Here is a 19899-nt window from a genome sequence, read left to right on the forward strand (position 1 = left end):
AATTAAAAAGGAGTAGATTTTTCACACTGTGCTTAAAATTGTAATGTGTTTCTTTTGTACAGGCTTGCGGTAGCCTTTTTTATAACCTAGCTATGTGAGATTTAGCTGCAGCTCACTTTACAGCAAAGATATTAGATTGATGAAAGTCTCCGAGTCTTGTTTGCTTGGAATAGTCAAGAATTAATGGAACGCTTCTTGTATTTTTAGTGCACTCTATATAAGCTCAGTAACTATTGCTTAAATTGAAAGATTGAAAACTTTTTGCACCTAGTGGTGTGAAAATTGAATGCATCTCCTAGCCAAAAAAAAGAAATGTAGTTACAAATGATTTATTCAAAGTAGCTAGGAAAATTGTGTAAATAATTAATTAATTTGGCGAATACTGTTCTACCATCATTAGCTGGCTGGATGGGGAAAATACATATTTGCCAATCTTGCTTCTTGATTCAGTCGTGTCGTTAATGAATATTATTTAGTGAACTCCGTAAAGGCAGAATCAGTAATTTGTGGAGCGTAAGCACTGGAGAAGGTATCTGTTACCCCTGTTCATTGCACTGCCTGGTCTTCTGGCTACTTGAAGAGCTGGTTTTACCTCTGCCTGCTCCTCCTAACTCTCTGCTCCTTTCAGCATCACCTTTCAACCTCATTTTGCGTGTGTGTGTGTGTAGGGGTGAGGGTCCTCACCCCTTTGGAATTACCTCTTTCTCCCCATGTCCTCTTACCTTCTTCTCCATCAGTAGTTGCCCTCAATGGTCCCTGTCAAGTGTGCTTTGTCCATGTGCAGCCCAGTCCTTTGCTGAGCCAGCGCTCTGCCTGCAGTCTCCTGGCAGGACTTGGCTGTACAGCACAAAGACCTCAGCTCAGCTGCGTGTGTCTAACCAGGCTTCTGAGATGCTCTGAAAATTCATGACAATGTGAATGATTTCTCTTTTTTTATTAAATGATTAATCGCTGACATAGTAATAGCAGTCACTTTCCACTGCCTCCATGTCGCACAAGCTATAAATTACTATCCAGGATGGCAGCTCGTCTTGTTTTCAGGGTAGGTCCTTCCTAATTAGAACTGCAGCCCCTCATATGCCCTTGGGGCAGGAGATGAGGCAGGTGGCAACAGGCAGTAGGAGAGGAGCTGGGGCAGAGGATGGAATTGCATGACAGCTGTCAGAGCAGAAAATTGGCTTGTTTTGTGGTTGTGAGGGAACATCCATGTGGAAGAGAAAGGTAGCAGTACCAAGCACCACTAATGTCAGCCATCTCTGTTACTTAAAAACAAAACAAAGCGTGTGCACATGCACACACAAAAAAACAAACAAACAAACCCCACCATGCACACAGTCTGCCAAGAGCTATGGCTGTATTTTAAGATGGAAGATTGCTTACCAAAAGAATTAATGATTACAGAGATAAAATGAAGTATCATTCTGTGTACCAAAGCTTTCAGAATGCAATTTGTTTGAAGTGCTGCTTCAGTGAACAAAGGGTAATGCTGCGTTTCTTGTGATACATCCAAGTGTACAGTGCGTAAGGGCCATCTTTCCAGCAGTCATGCCAACTTCTGTCAAGTTCAGGTTTTTTCTGTAGCAAACAGAATTAAAGACAAGTAGAAAATGTCATTGTTCCCCTGTCGTTGATGGTGCTATTTATAATCCGCCTAGCTGTGTGCGCTGCCTTTCATTAAAACACAATTCCTTCCTGTGCTCCTGCCTGGCTGCAAAAATTTGCTGGAACAGAGTGCTTATACAAGACAGCATAGTCATTAAAGCCAGAAATGCCATGCCATACCATACCATCCTGTTTGAGGGGTTTGTTTTCATCTGGCTGTTAGGAACAACAGTACCGTGACTCTGGATTTCTGGAGTTGTAGGTAATCTAGTCACAGTCATTCAGGTTGGGCTGAAGTATAGAATCATAGAATGTTTTGGGTTGGAAGGGACCCCTAGAGGTCATCTAGTCCAACCCCCCTGCAGTGGGCAGGGACACCGCTAACTAGATCAGGTTGCTCAGAGCCCCGTCCAACCTGGTCTTGAATGGTATGAGGGATGTTGAGTTTCCTGAAAGTATAAGCCAGTTGCATTTTTCATCTTGCAGCAAAGAAAATAGGAGGGGAGGAAATATAGTCACTCAGAGCAACTATAAAGCTAATTCACACCCCAAAGCATCAGGTTTTAGAATATCCCCAGAAGATTGAATAGTTTGACATTTCTCTTCCGGTTTGAATTTTTGTTGTTTTCATTCCGGTGTAAGGACTTTTATGTGAAGTTATTTTATTGGTTTGTTTATTTATTGGTTTTATGGTCTTTTTTTCATTCCCCTCACAGAACAGACAAATCTGTACGAATTGTGCAGCAGGCAGAGCTACATGTCACCAGTGTGACACTGATATTTTTTTTCTTTTCCTAATTTTAATATATGCAACTAATTAATTAATTTGTACTGAGTTACAAATGCAGAAGCTGGAGTGTACATTCTCATCCCAAAGTTGGATTAATATATACTAGTTTGATGTTTACAGTGTGTGTGCGCTTATCTCTTTCCCACTCTCTCTGTGTAGATAGGTATGTATATACACTCACATGCTCCTAAACAGTATATTTTTTTTCTCCAGAAACGGAGTTAAGTTTAATTTGGTTGGTTCTGTTTCCCCTTTAGCTTAGCAAAGTTGGAAGAAGAATTTGAAAAGAAATTCAACAGCCTCCCTCAATACAGTCCTATTACCTTTGACAGGAAAAATTCAGCAGTTCCAAGGAAAAAGAGAAAGGTTGGAAGCGGCTCATCTGAACAACCAAAATCCAACAAAGGTAAATTACTATGTGCAATACGTTCTTAAGCAACGACAATGCTACGACAAGCTCAGGAATTTATACTTTCTTACTTTACTGCTATATGTGAAAAGTGTGAAGTCAAAGAAAACATTTTTCCAGCACTGAAGTTAGCTGGTTCTCACCTGGGTTAGTTTTTCAGGCTGTACTCTTGACTCCTGATTTTCATGCTGAGTAGAACTGGTTAGAGTTTATAGATGAAATATATTCCTCATAGCAACCAAATTTATGAAAAACATGAATATTTGTGAGGTAAGTGAATTTGACAAGTTTTCCCAGGAGAAAATGGGGAACAAAACGGCAGATGACCAATTTTGACATTTTTCAAAACGTAGTTTTTTGCCAGTTTGCATTTCACTGTAATTTTAGCGTCTATAAACTAAAGGATAAGATACTGGAGATGTCTGAATGAAACATTTGGATTTTTTTTTCAAGATTTTAACTCTCTATTGTAAGTTTGGAGCAAAAATGTCCTGACGTGATAAAAAAAGATTAGAGGACAGGAAAACCCAATTCCATATCCAGCTCCATTGCTGAAGTCTGGGAGGGAGAAACTGATGACATGTTTGGCTGTTTTATATACAAACCACCTGTGACACAGGGGTGGCAGAAAAGTGAGAATATGGTAGGGAAAACCCCTTTTAGACTGTGGCAGAAATAGTGATGTGTATATGCAGTACAGAAGCATCACAAAATGAAGGAATGACCTACCAGTAATTCTACAAGATAAAAGGATGCTCGAAAGAATCCTCGTTATGCACAGTTGACAGTGTGAAGCTGGTTTCCTTTCTGCTACTATGATAGTTCCGCTGACTGACAGGTTTTCAGATCTGATACTGCTATTTTAGCCAGGTGACCCTGGATTAGATCTGTGCCTTTTGAATGCTTCACGAATAATCACATTACAGTATGCAGGATTGAGCAGCTGGTTTTTTTTCTAGTGCATGCCAATTTTGGTATTGATTTTTGTATTTATATAATTAGATGTGGAACAGTCACTTTTGCAAAATTAGACTTGTGCTAATACCAAGTGAGTTCTGACTTCAAATGCCTTTCATTTTTTTTTATGGTATATATTTGACAGAACTTCTTCAGTGAGCATGAATGAATTGCTTTAACCACAGTATTATCATACTGTAATTAAGCAACATCTGTTGAGAACAAGATCTCCTCATCTACTGTGATCTGGCAGTTGAAGTTGTAATAGCAGCTCCTTGGATTTCTCGCTACAGTATTTGCCTGTTCAAGTGTCTGTATGTCTAAAAAATTTGCAGGCCCGACGTTGTTTGGGAATGGCATGCTAGAATGCTGCCTCAGGTCAGGTAGCCCAGAATGGCGTTCTGCTTTTGGCTAGGTTCATATGCAAGAGCTTAATTTTTATCCTTGTTTGCATCACTTAAAAAAAAAAAAAAAGCTTGGAAATATATTCGGCCATGTCTCACGGGAAGGTCAGAAACATAACTGCAGCCACGTTACAAGCCTGATACAAGTAGTTTTGGCACAGCCCGGCAGAGGAGGCCATGGAGCATTTGCCTCTAGTTGGTAATAAGGGCTTTGTAAACTACGCCAGCTGACTTTGCACTGAAAAGCAGATGGTAAACAGTCACAAGAACTTTTCCACCAACCGAGCTGTGGGGTTGCAACAAGCAGCCCCAGGGCTGGAATGTCTGATCGTGACACTGCTGTCTCTGTAGTGAACATCTAACCGCAGCCCTGAACTAAATCCAGGCGGAGCTAGTGATATCTGCTCCTAATTTCAACAAATGTTGAATTCACTCAAGTTAGCTGGGCGAGCTGTCAGCTTGTGTCCATCATTCCAGCTCCCTGGAGAGTGAAGTTCAGTTCTCAAGAGGTAGCTGAAAAACTTTCCGACAAACCATTTTTCTTCTGGAAAAGAAAGATTGCTGAAAAGTAAATATTCCATGGCAATGGGTCAATTTTAATTTGTTTTGTTAGGATGCTTAAAATTAGGATGCGACTGTAGATTTGAAACGATCTGAACCAAATTGCATACAAGCAGGCTTACTAGCTTAGTAGGGAAACTGTTCCAGCTGAGCCAAATATTCATTAAGCTGAATCCTCGATTTAATTTGTGGTGCACTGACAGGCCATTCAGCCTTGGCATGCTGTTGGCTTGCCTGTGAACTGTGATGAGACCAAGAATAGTTAAAGAATACTGACCTCCAAAGGTGTTAAGCATACAGGTCTGCAAACTAGGCTCCTGCGAGTACTGCAGGAAGTGGAAATGGCATATTGTGCAAAATGATAGAGCTTGGTTTGGAATAGTTCTGGGGTTTTTGAATTATCGTGGGGTTTTACACCATCAGAATTAAACAAAAGTAACTTCTTATTCATGCAATATGATGAGCGTTAACTTAGGGCCAATATAGTCTTATGGGTGTGACTGTGTTGGGATGCAGGAGACCTTAACTTTGCTCTGCTGTGCTCTGCATTACCGTGTTGTGTGGAGTTGTTTCTGCTGCTTTGCTCTTCCTTGGGGTTGTCTCTGTAAGGTAATTATAAGAGATGCCCAGGACAAATAGTGTCTACTAGTGGTTGGGGCCTCTGGATGTTTCCAGACAACGGATAATAATCACTAAGGGTAGGTTTATTAAACACCTAAATCATTCCCTGCTTTTTCTGAATGAGCATGTGCAGGACCATAAACTTCCCAGGCATTCTCAGTTCTCAGATAAGTACTTAATTTTTGCAGTCTACAGATCAGTGCCTACTAAATTATGTTTAAAATTTGGAAAATAGGTTGAAGTGCTGCACACTAAAACTTTCCCAGGATGTTAGGTGAATAAAAATGGAGAAATGCTTTTGTTTGTTGGTTTTGGGCTGTTTCCACACACACACACACTTCCCTATAGCTAGGGCTGTATGCCTTAATATGCTTTATTTTGGAATAAATGGTGCCAGACTGATTTTTCTGTCAAATGTCATTAACCTATACCTACAGGAGTCCTGATCTGCTACCTAACCCAAGCAGCCAGGATTGTCAGGATGTTTTCCTACTCCTAAGTAGAAAATTAGTGGGTTCAGTGCCCACTGACTTCTTCCATTCTGCTTGTCATGTCCGGTCCTCACTTCAGCCAGTTCTTCTCATATAAAAACACCTGAAGAACCCTGTAACGTGAAAGCTGTTCCAAATCCGCATGTATAAGGGAAAATTTGAACTTTCTTAAATAAGAGGCAGTTTTTTTCCCCAGAGCTTTCCAAATTGTCCAGATTCTGCTCCCACTGGAATTAACGTGGGTCTTTCTTCAGTGGGACCAGGACTGAACAAGTCATAATGCTTTGGCAAATTCTGCCATAAGCATTTTGAACTGGGAGCATGCATATACAATAATAATGTCACAAAATGGCTGAAAAATACAGCTATACTGAATCTGTGCAGATGGCCTGCTCCGACATTTGCTGGAGCTGTGACTGATTTCTTTTTTTTTTTTTTTTTTTTTTTTTCCCCCTCCTTATTTCCAATGGCATATGTGCCGAAACATCCCACCACACAGAAGTCAGCAATCTGCAGTGAGTCACTAATCCCCTTGTATGCAAAAATGAGCAACAGGCATAGTCATTATTTCTGCCTTGTGCTGTGAAGAAATGCTCACTTATACACTAAGCACTTCACTAAAGCTTTCATTTTGGGAAGGCAAGGAGAGGAATGCATAGTGTGCTTTTATTTGGGAAAGGGATTTTATATATTTTTTTTTTTTGAGTCTGTGGCCTCTAGGACTAGAAATAAAGCATCAGCTTAAAATGGATGCTTCTTTGTGGCATTCATCTTGGTCTTAGCTCAGGGGGCTTTTGGCTCAGTTCAAAGCATTCAGATGCCTGGAGATCGCATACTGTAATGTTCCAAAGATCATGACCTATAAAGTACAGCATCTTCCTCCTGAGAGATGCAGAAATGCACAGACAAATCTATTTGTCCTGATTTTCTTACAATTACATTGAAGTGTTCTGTGTTTGATCAGGCCCTTTAAAACAGGGAACTTTGTGAGAGCAAAGGGGGCATATGGCCAGAAATGTGGAGGAAATGCAGTTATGTGGGGTTTTTTATGTATGGTGGGTTCATTTTCTTGCTTGCTGCTTCCCCGAGCAGCTGCTGTTGGCCATAGTCAGTATTCCCAGGAGGAAATCCTTTCCGCCCTCAGTCAGCGCAATGGACAAGCCAGGGATTAGCAGGCAGTTAAATCCCGTGGCAACTGCTGAAGTGCTAGGGAAGGGAAGAGCTGTGCAGAATATTTCCAACAGAGAATGATGAGCAGGAGGAAAGGACTTTACGCTTGCAGATGGCTGTATAATGATAGCAAGTAAACGAACATTAAAAGGTCTTTTTTTTCAGCTTTCTATAGGAAATCACATCCAGGGTCCACTGCCTAACAGCAAGCCTTTTAGGGTAGTTAGTTTTTTCAGTCATGGATTTTCTCTGGACTGAATGTTGACAAGTGGCATTTGTTTTGAAGTCTTGGAGCACTTGCCTGCTGTCTATTAAAAGAAAAGCTCTGGTTTTCATACCTGAATATGCCTTACTCCTTATGAAAAGGCAGCTTCTCTTTTGACCCCACTGAAGTCAATGTCCTTGGATTTTCCATTTGGGAGCCAAATTTTACATGAAAGTGGCATGTGCCTACATGTTGCAGATATAAGCTTACGATGGAGGTGCCTTGGGTGGCAGAAAAGAGATGAAAGACACAGGTTTCCTTCTTCATGCAGTGCTTGTCATCTTTTTGTGAGTTTTTCATCTCAGTTATTCTGCTTAGACTGTCAGCTAACACCAGCAACTCTATGATACCGATTGAAATGGTCTATAGATTGCAGGTTGAGAAGTAGAAATGGAGACTTCTGTGATAGATACTATGGAACATGTTGCTTATTTCAAGCACCTGCAAAAATCACTAATTTGTTAATTTTAAAAAAAAAAGTAATAAAAATGCTATAAGAATAATCTAGTTGCATACCTCCGTCTCTGTCTTCTTGTGGAACTGTTGTGGGAAGACTTGTCTCGATGCGGATGAAGTGTTTGACCTTAGTCTTCAGAAAAGTTAATTTTTTTCACTTAGGCTCTCCCTCAACCTGCCTGAGCTTTTTCATTCATTGTTTTGCAGTTTTTTTGCACTGACACTAGACTGCTTATCCAACTCTGTGACACTCAGGAAGCTATTGTAAAATTTGCAGAATGACACTTGAATCAGTTTGAGTGAATATGGCCTCTTCTATTGATATTTTCTGTGCAAGTTCTTAATGAAGCTATTCAGATTCAAGCTGGTGTTGCCTAAGATGGTGTCTCACTTGGACTTTAATTGGTTTGTTGTTTGACTTCTAGATTTTGGGGAGATTATTAATGTTTTCCCAAAGTTTTGGTTTCTTCAGTAGTAAAAAACAAGCAGCAGTGAGCCACAAAGTTAACATGTACAAAATCTTAGGGTTTCTATGCCTATTTCTGGCTGGATTTTAGCTTTCAGTAATTTTTAATGTTATTCAAACAGCCTAGTGTCTATGAATGGTTTTCCCCTCATAAGGCTAGATCCTTCTTCCACATGCTACACATACTTTTCTCCCTCTTCCCTCACATGTAGAAAGTCAGTGATGGCAAATTGCAAGTGCGTGATGTAGACTTACCTAGATCGCATGTTACTACACGGTTGCAATTGTGTCTCAGTAGTCAATCATAGAATCATTTGGTTGGAAAAGACCTTTAAGATCGAGTCCAACCGTACAGTGTATGTGTTTGGTTCCTTTTAAGGATGAGGAGGAGTGGAGGAGGCTGGTATTTGTGGTGGGTCGAATTGTGTTCCAAGTCAGCTGCAGAGGGGAAGGACACCCTCTTGTTAGGCTATAAGCTGTCTTGTCCCCTGCAGTGCATCTCATTGCTGTTTGGGCAGGTCTGTTCTTAGCTAGCCTGAAGACTTGCTTGCCTGCTGCATCTTTGGAAATAAGATTTTAAAGTACAGTTTCTGAAAAGTAACTCCGTAAAAATGTCTTTGCAGTATAGAGGTTATACATCTGTTATATATTTGGTCTGTTACATCTTATGTTGTTGCTGTTTACTCCATTACTGAGACAAAAGGATGGCTTCTTGATGACCTTTGCTAGTGGCATACTTCTTAGATGTCTTCTGACTACTACTAGCAAAGACTCTGCTATCAAAGTGGGAATGATACTATGAGCTGGACATAACCTCACCTTCCTCTCCTGGGAGCTTTTACTTCTGCACTCAGTATAAACTCATTTCTGGTCACCAAAAAGGCAAAGGAAACTCTTGCCTCCTGTGGTGGGTTGGCCCTGGCTGGTAGGTAAGCCCCATCCTGTCACTCATTCACCCTCTCTGGTGGGATGGCGGAGAGAATTGGAAGGGCAAAACCAAGAAAAAAACCTCATGGGTCAAGACAAAGGCAGTTTAATAAGTGAAAGAAGGTGGGGAGAAACAAGTGATGCAAAAGCCAGCACTCACCACCAAAAAACTGATGTCTAGCCAGTCCCTGAGCAACTTTGGGGAAGAAAAAACCCACTCCCCCTAGTTTTATTGCCGACCATGACGTTATATGGTATGAAATACCTCTTGGTCAGTGTGGGTCAACTGTCAGGACTATGTCCCCTCCCAACCCCTGGTGCACCCTCAGCCTACTCGCTGTGGTGGCAGAGTGAGAAGGAGAGATCTTGATGCTCTGTGAACACTGTTCAGCAGTAACTAAAACATCGGTGTGTTACCAACACTGTTTTGGTCACCATCAGGCTGCTATGAGGAAAGTTTACTCCATTCCAGCCAAACCCAATATACATCCAAAAGAAAGCATATCTTTAAATAAACAAGCAAGCAAGCCCCTTGTTTTATTGTATGGCTAAGCTTTTCTAAGCTCATCATTTTCCAAAATGCTTTGTATGCACTTAAGCATTGGGAGCTGATGGGTTGAAGGTACAGCCTGCTGAAAGCTTCCAGAGGCCATGCTGGCGGAAGGTCGGGTTTTGTGCTTCCCCATGAAATGGCATCCTGTATTAGTGGAAGGGGAGGTTGTATAGTACATACTATGACTGTTGTACTCTTTTTAAAACTGCTAATTAAAAGTATGTATTATTAATGTTGTCTGTAGGTTCATTCCAGTCTCAGAAAAAGAACTTATTCCACAAAATTGTCAGCAAATGTAAGCACAGGAAGGAGAAGCTTAATGTTCCGGACACAGGTACTGGTGCATTACTTAGTAAGGTTTTGGGCCGCCTTCTCTCTCCATTCAGTCTTGGGGAAATGCTTCTACACAGAGGCTACTCCGCTCTCTAGTCTTTGATTGCTTTGGTCCCTTATTTCCCTGTCTGCTTTGATTCCATTAGCTCCTGGCTCCAGTTCATCATATTACCTTATTTCAGTATGATGCTGGTTTGTTTTTAATTGGCATCTCCTTTAACTACAGCTTTCCTACTCCAGACACCGTGCAGCAGAGCTGACAAAGCAAGGGCAGTTCTGCAGTTGGCCCTGAACTCTTTATCTTCCACAGCTTGTAGCTCTTTAATCCTTTGGTTCCTCTCCTCTCCATCCCTTATATATCAGAGACCATATTATTTATCCTTTTGCCAGAACATTTATCCATGTCCCTATCTGCTCTCCCTGTGGTTTCCCACTGTCTAGAACTTTGCAGGCTGCAGCTGGTTGGGATGTAAGAGCTTGTTTCTGCAGCAGATCTCAGAAATACTAACCTAAACCAACCCTCCCTCTGTAGAAATCTTAACCAGCTTTCTGTTTGCCTCAGATTAAAGATAACTTGACAGTTTTCAAGTTATGTCCTGGACTTGCTCTGCCTGACTTGCTGTGACTTGTTCTGCTGGTAGCTCTCCAAAGTCTTTTTCTTGTTATAGTATTGTGGTCCTGCATACCTACATACTCTCAACTCTGAGGGGCATTTTCAAGAGTACAGTATGTACAGGATTATAGCTTAGGCTGCTTCCCTGGGCCCCCCCTTTTTTTTTTTTTTTCTTTTTTTCCTCTCCTTTTGTAGTCATGTTGCCCGCACTATCTATCTAAATCATGCCCAGGCTGTTCTTTAGCCCTTCCACAGCAGAGTTCTCTCCCACATCATCCCTGTGGTGTAGAAGAGCCTCTCTGGTTCTGCTTACTTAGGTAGCTCCATGAACTTCTTCCATTTTTTTCCTCATCCGTATCTGTCTCTTTTTAAGAAAATAAAATTACCATCCCCATCTCCAGTTCCCCCAGCCTTTTTTATGCTTAACGTATTTCCCTAAGGCTTGGCCATGTCATTTCTCTCCTTCCCTGATGCTATGTTTTATGTCTTCTGTGGTGCATGTGCAGTTTTCCCACATAGGCTCTGCCAGCTCTGCTGCATTCAACAGTGCAAATATTTTGAAATTACTTGCTCTGTTATGTTGTATTTGTACAACAAACATGTTGTGGGAGTCGCTCATGAGAAGGAACTGTCTTGCTTCCATGTCTGTGTGAAAAAGGCATCATACATTAACATAGCTTGTATTGAGTGCCAGTCAGGTTTTTGTCCCTGAATTATTAATAGACAGTGATTGGTAAGAAAAATGGGTGTTTAAATTCTCCTATGGGAAAAGAAACAGAAAGCATTTAATACATGATGGAGTAAAAAACACAAATACCTTAAAATCTGCAAATGCAAAGTGTGGCTAAACAAAATGTCAAAAACCTCCATTTGATTAAAAGAAACCAGCCTGTTTTGATAGAAAGTAAAGTGTGCACTATGATCAAAGATTCAAGCCTGGCAAGTGTTGAGTACCCTGGCCTCATTCCAGCACAACAGAGGCATGTCCTTGGAAGTTAAGCATGTGAGTAATGTCATCGTGTCTAAACATTAAAGATGTGTCTCTGCATTTGCTGGAGGAAGGCCAGTTTGCTAAGTTCCTCCCAAGATTGAAGCAAAGGCACAAGGAACTTACCAGTCTTACACAGCCCACATAGAAGTCATCAAAGGAAAGACAGTGTGTATAAATATATATTGGTGGGGAACTACATTTTCTCTGAGTTAAAGGGGGGAAAAATCTGGGGTCTTGCCTACTCTTTAAGTGTACTGTGTAGTGACACTGAAAGCAGAGCGTTGATCAGCACAGCGCAGTGTGGGTATGGCCTTGGCAGGCGGCCTACAGCCTCGCCATCATGTGCTGCCTGCGTAACTTCATCCTTTCGTGAATTCCTAGGCAGCGGGGCCCTAAACTCTGTGACTCCACCCTCCCATATTTTGCAGCATTCAAGCTGGGAATCCCAGCATCTTCATTTCAATTCAAATATACAAGAATTTAGTGAACCGAGCACTAAAGGAAAATTTCAGCTCCTTTTTGTGGTTAGTCTATACCTGTGGTGAGTCACAAGTCTATAGTGTGTGGTTTGGGTTTTTATGGAGTTAATTTTTCTGGGGGAAGGAGGTTGAATATTCTTACAGCTGGAGAGGAGACACTTGGAAGGGTTGCTGTCAGCAGAGGTCACACTGGATTCATGTTTTGTTGTCTTGAAAAGTGTGTGTTCCTGTGTGCATCTGTGTTTTGAATGAAGAAAGGTGCAGTAAAGTCAAATTTTGGTGTGATTGGATCATGTTGTCTGACTCTGTCTCTGGTTTGAGTATCTGAGTGAATCTCGACTCCTTTGTGACCACATCGTACACGGCATCACCAGTGCAAATCACCATATTACAAGTTTGCAGGTGTTTATAGAGATAGGTACAGCCCAGTAAAATACCAATGGACGTGCCACAACCCCTGCTGCTCCCAGCAGAGAGCACGCAGTAATGCAACTGAGTATGGTAAGAGATACGTCGCTTCCTTAGGAAGGCTTGACAGCAGCACAGCTGGACCCATCCCTGTTTGGGGAGGTTGAACACCACTCAACTGAGAAATGTATTTTCTGCCACACTGTCAAGGCTCTCTGGTGGGAAGTGTTACTTTAAATAACAAGGGGTAAATCACAACCATAGATTCCCTGCAGGTGCATTTAGTGAATTGTGCTGAGGGCTCTTGGCATGGTTTGTCTAAGAACCAGATGCAAAGCTGGCCTTTGCACCAGAAAGGGAGAAGAGGAGATGAACATATTTACCAGCCTCAACACTAGCTGATGTGCAAAGGAGCCCCCTCTCCTGTGGCTAGTAGACCTAACTGCCTGCTACTGATCCTCCACGATCCTCCATCAGCTCTCCCACACGCTACTGATCCTCCACAATCCTCCATCAGCTCTCCCACACGCACATCAGTCTGTACAGCCTTAGTACGTATGTTCTGAGCAAAAGCAGAAAGTGCCGAAAATGAGCAGAATGTTGTTTTGGTTTGGTGGTTTGGGTTTTTTTTTCCTTGCTGAGAAAGCCCTGGTATGTGGGGCTGTCCAGAGGGAGCCAGCAGTCTGTGCCACTGTGCCTTTGGCACACGTCCAGGCTGAAAGAGGGCTGCGTCAGCACAGGCTTGTGCAGCAGAGCTTCCCATCCAGGCAGCTGTTCCATACGCCTGGCTTGACCATCTGCAGCTCTGTCAGCTGGTGTCTCTCTGCCCTTGCTGCAGCTCCGTGCGTACCGCCTGACCCCACGAGTGGCATTGCAGCAGCATCCCATTGTCAGAAGAGCTGGAATTTCCACCAGGATATAGGTCAGGGCGTCACTTCCTTGGTGGAATGTTTCCCCAGGCACTGGTGACTTGAAGCTTTGCTCTGCCTTGCTAGGCTTCCCCATTTTAACTTCATAAAGACTACTAAAGCATTACAGCCTACCTTTCTTTCTTGATACCAGCATGCTTAGACCCAGAGAGCGTTCATTCTCCATTAAATGTGGTTGAACTTCTTCAGCGTGCTCTCGTAACAGATAGGCATTGCTGAAGAAATTATTTTAAATCTGTCTGAAGAAATTCTTTTAAATCTGTCTGTACTTGCTGGGGTTCAGTTTGAAAAGCTTGTCCTCTTCTGTGGTGTGCTGTGTCAGGCCAATTTACTTCATTTTTCTTGTTCACAAAGATGGAGGGGAAATAAGACTACCTGTACTCTGCATGCCTGCAGAATAGGGTAAACTGTCCGTGCTAACTTTTAACAAATCTAGCTCAGGAAACCATCTGGCATAGAGCTCTAGATGTTTTTTCTCTCAAAGTCATTTTTGTCACTGTGGTGTAAGCATGCCAAAAGGCCCACATCTCCATATCATGTGCTCAACTCTGCTTGCAAAAATAGCCCTGTAGTTCTGCATGTGCTGCTGTCATGTGGAAAGCTAACGACATAAATACCTGTTTGCAGGACCGCACACTAGCTGCAGAACCTCATTTCATTTCTAGACAGCATTCTTCTGAAAATTAGCTGAGCTCTACATGGGACAGCTCTTGAACACAGGACTCTGTGGACACAGAAGGGATGTGAAATGGATTAAAGAAATTATTAAAGGAAAATACAGGGAAATAAACTTGTCTAGCCCTGTCCTTTCTGCACAGTAAAACAAGAGTCCTGGTTTGGAGCATCCGTATGGATATACCTTTTTTTCAGTTGAAGCAATGGGGTGCTGTTCCTCTTGATGAAGGTGTGGGAGGACCCCTATTAGCACCTAGCTTAGCTATATGGTTGTTGAAGCATGGACTCCTTTCTCCTCTGGAGTTCAGTGCAAAGGGTCTTGTGAGTGAAGCCTTTGTGCTATTTCCTCCAAGTTAGGTTTTATATCTGCTTGAATAATAAACTGTAAATAAGTCAATGAAATTATTTCTTATCCCAACGTCTGCTAAGACTGGTAGAGAAGAAAAAAGCAGCTCTTCCCTTCAACACCCACCCTCCACCCCCACAAAAAAATACTCATTCTTTGTTGGCCTTTAATCCTTCCTTCTTCAAAACTGTACGGAAGCACAGCAATGTTATGATGAAGTGATAAAGAACTTACTTTAGAGCCGGAGGAGGAAACAAAGTAGAGGACTCTGAAGTCTCATTTTAAGGATTGAAAAACCTTAAAACATGGAGAGGATATACACTTGCTCCATCCTGAGTTTCTCAGCCACCTTCTGCTATTTCTTAGTCAAACACGTCAACATCATATGCTCCTTCTTATGTGTTTAATAACTATTGCCTTTTTTTATTTTACCTTTCAAGGTTTTTCTTATCTTTAATTTCTTGAGCTTTTTGAAACATACAAGATGAGCAAAACCAAATGTAAATGGGAACTGTCTACTGTAAAGAAAACCCAAAAGTTACTTGGACTACTAAAGTTAAAGCCATTATAAACTCAGTCAAACTAGAATTAAGCAGCACTGTCAAAGTACTATCTAATTAGAGCAAATGCCCAAATCAGAATTAACAAATAGTGTTGGACCACAACCAAGCCGTTACATTAATACATAATCAATGCTTATGAATTCCCAAATAAGAAATCTAGAGAGAAAGCTGCCCATTTAATTATACATTCCAATTAAGATTTTGGTCTCAGTCAGCTTATCTGAGCATCTCGCTATCAGCCCAATTGAGTTACTTGAAAGTCACATTTGCGGTAGTTGGTGCTTCTGCTTAATTGGACTGTTACGGGGCAGATCTTTTCTTGTGATTTCTCTTGCTCTCTTTACAAAAAGTAAGTTTTACAGCATGGCTCTGCTCTGAAAAGGTTAGCAGCTATTGATAAACACTGAGAAAAGCTAATTGAAGCCATGTGCTTTTTTTCAAAATAAAGACCATGCACAAGTTCAAAAATGTTTTACGAGAGAAGAAATGAAGGTGAATTAAGAACATAAATGAATTAAAGTTTGAAACATTTCCAGATGTTTTTACACATATGTACTAGATCTGATTGTATTCTTATGCCATAAAACATTAAAAGGTCCCTTCCCACTTACGAGCAAAGGGCAACAGCTAACAAAATAAAATGTGTTACAGCTATTCTCTTCACCCAGTCTACATCCTCACACAGTTAAAGAAGCTAGCAAAAGATGGAGGTTATATTAGCCATATCTTTGAATAGGAAGCTCATTAAATATACAAAACAAACAATAAATAAACAGTAAATATGCACTAAAATGAAAGGGGGTGAAGTCCACACAGACTGCTTGGCTGTTGTGCATGGCTGGTGGAGTTGGGTGCTCCTGCGTGACACCATGAGTCTCAGTGTAGGAGGTAGGTCTTGTTCAGTACTGAGCCCTTCTGAAAGAGCAGTTGTATGCACTCCGGCTTGAGTTTTGTGCATGTAATTTTTGCAGAAAATGAGCAAATGGGTCTTAAACATATCTTTAAAACGGGAAGAAAGATTCAAAGAAATTATGGGGAAGCGCAAGCTAACTGTAGACATAGTAATAGCTGTGAGATATATAAAGGACTGTTGCAGAGATGGGGTATAACCTGACAGGTAGCAAAAAATAAAACAAGTTGAAAATGCAGCAGAGGAGATAAGGTGCAGGCATTAAGAAAAAAATATGTAATCATTCAGGGTGGCAGTGCACTGGGAAAAATGCCCCAAGGACTTGGTGCAGATGCTATGAATGCTCCCAATTTCAAAACAGGTTAGACAGATATCTGTAGGAAATGACTTGGGCATTCCCTTTGCTACCTGTAGTCTCTTTCTAACCCTAGTTTAACAGCGATCACAGCTGGGGTAGGCCTCATAATACTTTTATCACAGGAGGAAAAAAGATGTCACATTGAATTTATGGACTAGTGATACCATATGGTATCAGCAGTATGGCTTATGAAATCGATGGAAATTACAAACGGTTGACGACTACACGCTGATCTCAGACTTTGGAAGCTTAAATGTATTTTGTGATGGCTGCCTGACCAGTTTCTTCGTGAACCAGATTAAAGTGACTGTTCAGTCAGGTGAAAATTTGTGGTCGTGTTCCAGTTCAGGGCAGAAGGCTACTTCAAAGCGCCAACACTGGCACTGTTGAGAAAGACTCAAACTGTTCCTTTCTCACTCTGTGAATTTATGTAGGCAGTATTTCCGTCACGGTATCCCGTGCTTGCTTTCTTTTTTTAGCATTCTCGTCTTCAACTGTGATCCAGCTCTGCTTTTGTATTTTCTGCCTTCTGGGTGTTTTTTAAGGTTTGTTGTTTTGTAAAAGGCAGTATTTCCCTCTGCTTACAAGGCAATGTAGAGTGACTATAGAGGGAAGACTGGGGGGGTTGTTAGGAATTCCTGAATTCTGCTTGTGAGTCCGTTTGTGAGTTGAGATAAGCTTATTTGAGGACCGTTATTGTTCCTTAAATGCATTTGGACTCTTAGCTACTTGCTGGCATCTTCTGTTGCAGAGTGTTTTATACAGACTGGTTGATACCCTGCTCCCACTGAAGTGCTACTGCCCATCTCACAATTTTCTTTGCAAATACTAGAAACTTGAACTTTCCGGGATATCTTTAAGAGCTGATGCTACTATTCCTCTGCAAATATCTGCAGCATTCAGATCGTATCTTGCCATGGGTTATGCTCTGAGTACCTTTGAGGTAAAGGAAGGCTTTATGCAGATAGATGCAAAAACGTAATTGAGCATAGCTAGTGGCTGAATTATTCTATGTGTAAAACTGCATTTTTATCTTCTTTCAGCCATACTCTCAGAAGACAGAAATTCCAGTGAATCTGCCTGGAAGAATAAAATTTCTATATCTGCCCTAAACACTCCAGAGCCAGCAGTGATGCATGAGCCTTTAGTTGGCAGCCAGAAAAGGAAAGCAAGGAAAACTAAGATCACGCATCTTGTCCGAACAGCAGATGGTCGAGTGTCACCAGCAGGAGGGACACTGGGTAAGGAAATTGGAGTTTAAATTTTGTTGAAACTGAATGGTTGGAGAAGGTTTGGGAGGACAAGTAACCTATCAGGGAAGCATTTTTCAGTTATCTTGGTTTCATACCTGCTCAGAAAGGTAATTATTTAAAATACAGGTATCAATCAACTAGGAAATTGGTGAGCCCATAATGGCCAACTTCTTTTGTTTGAATGCCCAAATCTGTCTTCTTTCCCTGGATATTTATTTCTAAGAACTGAAAGCTGATAGAGAGAGAAATGAAAAATGGTTGTCTTTCATTATTTGTTTCTAGTCCAGTGAAGAAATTACACTGCACCTAGTTACAGGATGTAAAAATTAATTCCGTAGTATGACAGTCAATGCCACAGTCCTTGCAGCAGTCCTCTGCAGTTAAGATAATCTTTCAGGACTTCTGTATCTAAAACGTACACAAAAGTTCTCTTGCCTGACCTAAAAGATCAAACTCAGTTGAATGTAAAATCAGTAAACTGCTTCATAAACCTTAGTCCTGTGCTTCTGCCAGTAGCTTGGGTCAGAAGAGGTTGCAGCATGAATTGGATTACACTTGCAAAATCGAAGTCCTAAAGGTACAGATTATATTAACACCAGACTAGTCAGTGTATTGATGGGCTGCTGTGAATTTAAGGGCTAGATTTGCAAGCTTAACTTTATTTTATTGCAGAGGAGAAGCCAAAAGAGCTGCCACAAAGTACTCTTCAAAAAACATCAAGTGCAGAAACAGATTGCAACAGTGAATGCTCCAGAAATGCAGAGACAGAAGAAAATCATAGTATTACATCAGATATGCCAGCAGTGTCTGCATTTTTTAGCTTAGCTGCTCTGGCAGAAGTAGCAGCCATGGAAAATGTACACAGGTACGGTTTTCTTTTCCCCTTGTTGTCTAAGTGAATAGTATGTGGCTGCCAGCTTGTTCAGAAAGTGTGTGAATTCCAGTCTATTTAATTTGGCCTGTGTTTCCTCTTCCACAGCTTTCTGTGAATGTCTGGTTTACTTGCTTAGTAGTGTTAAGTCTGCACCTAAATGACAACATAATCTGTTTCAGTAGTGGTAAGCTTACCTACCAGTTTTTGTATATAAACAGTTCATATGCTCCTTGAGATCCTAATGATTTAGGGTTTCTAATTATCAGATGCCATTTGTCAGATAATAGCAGATTTAAATAGATATTGCATGTTGATTTGCATATTTCAGTGGCCTAAGACTGTGGAGAGAATTTCATGTAACTTCAGCTGAAGTTTTTGTGCTGAACATGGGCTGAAGGACGCTAACTTGTTATTTTTACTCTTGTGCTTTGCTGTGTAGGAGGCAAAGCATCTGCAGAATGGCATGAGGCAGAACAATTCTGGGTGATGGAAAGCCACGTTAGTTTGGGTTAGTCCTCTCAGTTACTGAGTAGACCATCCACACATAAAGTGGAGAATGTGCAGGTCACTTAGGGCTGTTGGACCAGTTCAGCGTGGTCAGATCCTGCATGCTAGAACTGTGATGGGAGGAAACCAATGACAGCAACTCCTCCTTGGCTCTTAATTATCCAGTGTTGTTCTTTGATGCTGCAGCTTATTGGAGATGAAACCCCATCCTTTCCTGCAGCGGAAAGTCAGTAAGGAAATGCTGGGCCGGTTTGAAACCATCACAGCCTGTGCAAATGGCATTTGAGAGATTGCTGGTTGCCTGAGAAACTCCACAAGGCAGCAGCTGATGAAACCATTTACAACCTCTTTGCTGTTGATCTCGTGGCCCCCGTTGGCCAACCCCATCCTGTGTGTTCAGGCTGCGCATCAAACATTGAAAGGCTTTTTAGAAGCTCAGGGGCCCTACAAGAAAAAAGGTCAGCTGAACCCAGCCTGCTCGCTTTTCTCTGCAGAAGCTGTTATCTTGCTTAAGCAACGCTGGTTTGGGTGAGAAGTGTTTTCCATGGCAGTCAGTATGGCCTTCCCTCCCAGCACTTGCAAAACAAGTGTCTGCTATCAAGACAGCAAAAGTCTGAACTCATTTCTGTCGTCTTCTGTGGTCAGGAGCCACGAAGTGAGACTTGGGGAAGTGCTGTGCTAAGCTCTGCTCTCACTCACACCCTTGTGTTTTCATTGATTTTCATTAACACTGACCGGAATTGCACAAGAGCAACAGGATTCACTTCACTGTGGTTCTTTCCTCTTTGTTCCTCTATGAGTTCTTGTCCTTCTCTTGTCCCTGTTGAAGTGAGCTAATGTTTTACTTAGCCTTCTGTTTGGGCCTTTCTTACTTACTCCCACCTTATGTCATGTTGTCGTGCAGCTAGAGCAATGCAGCACCTCCCATGAGGCCTGAAAACACCAAACCAGCAAATGTCCAGCAACTGTTGCAAATACCAGCTTGTCA

General features: G+C 41.6%; 1 protein-coding gene across 16 annotated transcripts in view; it reads left to right on the forward strand.

Moving 5' to 3' along the window:
• The window catches only part of BBX (BBX high mobility group box domain containing), a 141403-nt gene that overhangs the window by 118299 nt on the left and 3205 nt on the right, over window positions 1–19899 (forward strand). For 13 of the 16 annotated variants that reach the window (XM_035897564.1, XM_035897570.1, XM_035897571.1 and 10 more), the window contains 4 exons: window positions 2650–2798; window positions 9917–10006; window positions 17321–17518; window positions 18203–18395. In XM_035897564.1, coding sequence (XP_035753457.1) covers window positions 2650–2798; window positions 9917–10006; window positions 17321–17518; window positions 18203–18395 — 630 coding nt within the window. The remainder of the gene's footprint in view (window positions 1–2649; window positions 2799–9916; window positions 10007–17320; window positions 17519–18202; window positions 18396–19899) is intronic. The other 3 variants (XM_035897572.1, XM_035897579.1, XM_035897569.1) reach the window with 2 other exon arrangements.

Source organism: Egretta garzetta, unplaced genomic scaffold, assembly GCF_000687185.1.
Source record: "Egretta garzetta isolate BGI_Z169 unplaced genomic scaffold, ASM68718v1 scaffold367, whole genome shotgun sequence".
NCBI classification, from domain to species: domain Eukaryota; kingdom Metazoa; phylum Chordata; class Aves; order Pelecaniformes; family Ardeidae; genus Egretta; species Egretta garzetta.